The sequence below is a fragment of the Octopus bimaculoides genome, chromosome 20 (genome assembly GCF_001194135.2).
Source record: "Octopus bimaculoides isolate UCB-OBI-ISO-001 chromosome 20, ASM119413v2, whole genome shotgun sequence".
In the NCBI taxonomy this organism is placed as follows: Eukaryota; Metazoa; Mollusca; class Cephalopoda; order Octopoda; family Octopodidae; genus Octopus; species Octopus bimaculoides.
This window is the reverse complement of record NC_069000.1, coordinates 28,034,940-28,040,633: the sequence shown is the minus strand read 5'-3', so window position 1 is coordinate 28,040,633 and position 5,694 is coordinate 28,034,940. Positions and strand designations below refer to the sequence as shown.

At 34.2% G+C, this 5,694-nt stretch overlaps 1 protein-coding gene across 8 annotated transcripts in view; it reads left to right on the top strand.

Moving 5' to 3' along the window:
• Positions 1–5,694, top strand: part of LOC106867275 (dynein regulatory complex subunit 6) — a 153,056-nt gene that overhangs the window by 67,144 nt on the left and 80,218 nt on the right. For 7 of the 8 annotated variants that reach the window (XM_014912110.2, XM_014912105.2, XM_014912108.2 and 4 more), the window contains one exon: positions 4,755–4,865. The exons of the other annotated variant lie outside the window; for it this stretch is intronic. In XM_014912110.2, the coding sequence (XP_014767596.1) occupies positions 4,755–4,865 (111 nt within the window). The remainder of the gene's footprint in view (positions 1–4,754; positions 4,866–5,694) is intronic. 8 annotated transcript variants of the gene reach the window in all.

Genomic DNA, 5,694 nt, shown 5'->3' with positions numbered 1-5,694 from the left:
GATAAATAGGAGGGGGCTGAGGACAGAACCTTGGTGGACCCCTACCTCTACCCGGAATTCTTCACTGTACTCATTTCCAACCCTCACCTTACTGACAGCGTCCCTGTACATGGCTCGCACAGCTCTCACTGACCATTCTTCTATCCCTAGTTTCCTCATTGACCACCAGATGAGGGATCAGAAAACCCTGTCAAAGGCTTTCTCCATGTTGACAAAAGCCAGGTACAGAGGTTTATCCTTGGCTAGGTATTTCTCCTGAAGCTGTCTTACCAGAAATATAGTATCAGTGGTGCTTTTCCCTGGCACGAACCCAAACTGCGTCTCATCTAAACTGACTCGCTCCCTAATTAGTTGGGCTATGACCCTCCCCGTGACTTTCATTACCAGATCCAACAACTTGATATATATATATAATTATAATTAGAGGTCAGCTAATTGCTTCACCACATACTGAATTTAGAAATTGGAGTTAAAAATTCCTTGGTAAAATTATTAATCAACTGATTGATTAATTAATTAATTTTACCCTTTTATTATTTATTTTTAATTTTAAATTATATATATATATGTGCGTGTGTGTGTGTGTATGAATATATATATATATATATATATATATATCGGTTAGCTGAGTTAGAGGTTAAAATAACTGTCTAAGGGATAGAAGTATCCATTACACTACTGGTATATTACCTATGTTTAACCATGGGCATACATATGTGAACATAATTTGCTCATAAATTATAGGTAAAGACAAGGATAAACATGAGTTTATCAACAATCAATATTTTAAAGAAAACAGAAAGTGGAGAAATATTGATGAACATCAATTACTATTTATTAATTCAATACAAATAGACTGCATCCCATTATATGTTATTGCCATTGATATGCTAAAAATATTTATCATATTTGGTAATAAAACTGGTTGGAAACATGGAGCTTCATCAGAGTGAAGAATAAATAAAGAAGAGCATGGAGAAGAAAAAGGGAAAAGTCGAATATGGTTGTAATCATACAATTTTGCTTTTGTATATCCTTTTGGAACGTTAAGTAAATGACTAAACCATAATAGTGGGATATGCCAATAGGTTTTAGTCGGAGAAGGGGTGAAGATACAATAAGATTTTTGATTAATCATAATAATTTATAATAATTATGTTTGTAGTACTAATTAAAAGTATTAATCATAATAAATTATCTATATGTGTGTGTAAACTTATGTTTATATTTGTGTAATAACAAATTCTCATTTGCCTATTCACTAATCTATTCTATATCATTTTATTATATGCTTGTTGCACTTTTGTTCTATCTCTGTACATATAAATTATATATTGTATTTATATATAATGCACTCAAAAATATATTTTTCACCTATTACCCTTTTTATATTTATTTTACTCACATATATATTACTTAAATAATTACAAACTATTTTTATATATATTCACTCTAATTTTTCTATTCATAATTATTTATTTGTTTACATCATCATCATCATCATCATTATCATCATCATCATCATCATCATCATCATCATCGTTTAACGTCCGTTTTCCATGCTGTCATGGGTTGGACAGTTTGACTGGGGACTGGTAAGCCAAGAGGCCACACCAGGCTCCAATCTGATCTGGCAGTGTTTCTACAGCTGGATGCCTTTCCTAACACCAGCCACTCTGAGAGTGTATGGGTGCTTTTTACGTGCCACTGGCATGGGAGCCAGTCAGGCAGCACTGGCATTGGCCATGTTTGGATGGTACTTTTTTACGTGCTACCAGCACAAGAACCAGTTGGGGTGGGGAGCTGGCATAGACTACATTCGGATGGTGCTTTTCACAATAGCATTAATTAAAATATTGCTTACTTTATAATATTAATAACTACCCATAATATATTACTACCTAAATTTTTATAACCACATTCACAATTACTTTTATTTAATACTTAATTATACTTTAAAGATATATTTGTTTGATTACCATATCTTATTCCTTATTTTTATTTTCATTTTTATAATAACTTTGATAAATATACTACCTTCCCCACCTTTGTAAGGTTTGTATCATGTTCTTTCTACAAAACATTTATTAGTTAGTGAATTTGCTCCCTACACTCAACACACAATAATAAGAAAATGTAAGGGTATATCTTTTTCCACCTCCATTGAGATTCAACTTTAAAATGTTTTTAATTATATTAATTAATTTCTAAGTCTTGAATCAAAACAACTGTCAGATGATGTCCAATTTTGTAATTAATAAATAAGTATTAATTTAATTATTCCTATTTTCTTATATGTATATATATATTTATATATTGCAGATGACAATATAACAATATGTGAGGTGTTACATGAGTGCATGGTGATGATGATGATGATGATGATGATGATCATCATCATCATTTAATGTCCATTTTCCATGCTGTCATGAGTTGGATGGACTGGCTAGGCAGAAGACTGCACCAGGTTTCACTGTCTGCTTTGGTAGGGTTTTTATGGTTGTATGTTCTTCCTAACATCAATCACCTTACAAAGTGGACTGAGTGCTTTTTATGTGGTACCAGCACTAGTGATGTCTGTTTTGGCATGATTTTTACAGCTGGATGCCCTTCCAAACATCAACTATTTTACAGTGTGGACTGGATGCACCAGCACAAGTGGGGTCACCAAGTAACTTGCAAGACAAAGATCTTTGTGGGGCAGGCTTTTGAGGAAGTAGCCTTGTGTGAGGTGATAAGAGATTAGAGTGTGATAGAGGGACAAGTGTATTGCTGTAGAGGAGATACATGGTTACCCAGTCAGAGGGAGAGAGAGCAAGAGAGAGAGAGAGAGAGAGAGAGAGAGAGATAGTAGAAGAGAGTAAGAGGATGAGAATGCAAGAAAGAGGATGAGAGTGGGAGAGAGATGGTGATGAAGTGCTAGGGCATACCCTCAAGGTACAGGAATCAGAATATAAATGGGATTGTAGAGTATTGCCAAGGGTGCATGAGTAGGGATCAGGGACTTTACATGAATGCAAAGAATGTGGGGGAGGAAATGCAGTGACTGGTGAAATGTGGACATAGAGAGGAGGTGGGTGACAACAGGATAACAATGATACAGTCTGCATGGCAGTGAGGTCAGGATCAAGGAGCAGGATATAAGCATAAGCATAGTGCATGAAAAAGAGGAAATGTGAGAAAGAGAAGAGATGTAGTTTGGTTTGTTGGGGTAGGGTTTGTGAAAAAAATTTTTTTTTTATGGGTGCATATATGTATATAAGTGTCCTGTAGGTTTATATGCATGTATTTATGTGTATATGTGACTATACATATTATATATTTATATTCATGTTTGTACCCTATGCATTCATGTGTGTATATGTATGTGTATATATTTGCATATGTTTACACTATGCATGTGGACGTTGATGAACATGATGATGATAATTTATACGTATGTATTACCATGGTATGTTCTGTTCCGCCATCATTCAAAGTGCTTGTTGGCTAAAAAGAATTCCCCCTCCTCTTCCTCTACCATCTCTTATAATACCTGTTCTGTTTGAAAACATTTCTTGGGTAAAGAAAAAAACTCTGATGACAGGTGTTGTTAGTTCCATATTAAAAAGAGTTACAGGAATGTTGCCTGCATTGAAAATATGTTCAGCCATTGAGCTGTCCATTATTTGAAGTACCAGGAGAAATAGTATCTTATTTGGAAACAAGTGAAGACTGGTGACAGAAAGAATATCCAAATAATATTATTTAGGTCTATTCTGCCTAATCCCATACTTGTAGTTGATATAGCATTTCCTTAAAAGTAACATGGCTTTTCCTTAAAATCACTACAAGCCAATGCTTTCTTATAATATGTTAAGTGTTTCTTAAATATCTATGCATTAGCTGAAAAACATGATAATCTTGGTGAGATATATTTTTGTATATGGTTAAAATAATCAATAAGAGATATTCAAAGTCACATCCAAAAAGTTTATACAGATAGATCTGTGTCTAATGTAGTAGATAGATTAAGACATATGAAGAAGCTAATCAGGTCCTTCTTGAATCTATCTTCAAGCTACAGGCTGCAGTTAGTTGTAATCAACAGGCTAACATCCTTAAAGAAACCCCTTCTCTGTGGAGCATTTTGTCCCAAAGTTGTGACAGATTAAATAGGTCAAAAGATCAGTGACCTTGGCTAAAACACTTGCCAAAAATGTAATTGTGGCTTTTTTTTATATCCATATAGAATTATAACTTATAACAGTTATCCAAGCATGGATAATCACACCAACCTTGGAATTACTAAAGCCAGTTGTGATTTCAGTAAGCTCAATAGCTTTTAGTAATAGTGATAATGTGATGAAGGTATAATAAAATAAAATATCAAAGTGAATATATTTTGCACATAATTTATAAGGGATATCTTTAAACTAGTCTATCACTGAAGAAAAATATATTCATAGTGGTAAAAGGGCTTCTTCCCCTAGCTTAGGTAATATCCTGTCTGACATATGCTTGCTCAGTCTACTTTAGGAGGTTTAATCAGCCAAGATTGGGCCTTAAGCGTGAAATGAAGAATGACTGGAATATTGCCAATAATGTCCAGCCATCGAGCTGTCTGAAGAATACCCAACCATGGAAAAACTGTCTCATCTGACCCATGTCAGTATGGAAAAACAGATATTAAATGGATGATGAATGTGTGTGTGTGTGTGTTTATGTTAATATCAATGAGTCATCTGTTCACCTTTCTTTTTTTATTTCTGTAGAGATTAGAAAAGGGAGAGAATACTGAGAATGAGGAACCAATTCCTTCAAAAAATTGTCTTCCAGAAGTACATGACAGTATTTCAACTTTACCTTACAAAGTTTCTGTACAGGTATAGAAATCTTTGATATTTAAAACTGCATTCATGTAGTTACTGTCCAGGCAGATCAATACTGTTCTAGCTATGATGATTTGGGCTTGTTTTAATGGTATGTAGCACTACATTATCCATTGTGTACTAGCTTATAATTTCAGGATAATTTGGTTGATATTTTTTAGCAAATCAAGTGATCATATTGTGGTTCTCTTATTGATTCATCATCATCATTGTTTAAAGTCCATCTTCCATGCATGCATGGGTAGGACAGTTGACAGGAGCCAGCCAGATAGAAGACTATCCTAGTCTACTGTGTCTGTTTTGATGCATGAAATTGTTGTTGTTGTTGGTGGTGGTGGTGGAGGAGGAGGAGGAGGAGGAGGATAATCACAGACAACTCTGCTGGTGCAGATCTATACCATGGTGGGAAGCTTTCTGACACAATTCTATCACAAGGGCTTCTTATGGTGTGAACATTGTAAGCATATTGCCCTACAGTTAAGAACTACAGAAATATCAAACAGAACTTAAAACACCTGCTGAAAGCAGTATTTAAGAGTGTGACAACCTTTATAGAAACAAAAGCTAAAATTGTAGATGTACTGCCTCCTGAAAATATGTAAATTTAAAGGACCACAAACATCTCTTCAACTATCAATCTTTGAAAACAAAAAATGAAAAAAAAGGTAACAGAAAAAGATTTGATTTCATCCAGTTTTGGTAATAAAATTAAACTGTTTAATTTGATGTCATATCATTAAACACTTTCATTAATCACATACATATACACAAATACTTGCATGTCAGCACACATGTGTATCATCATCATCATCATCATCGTTTA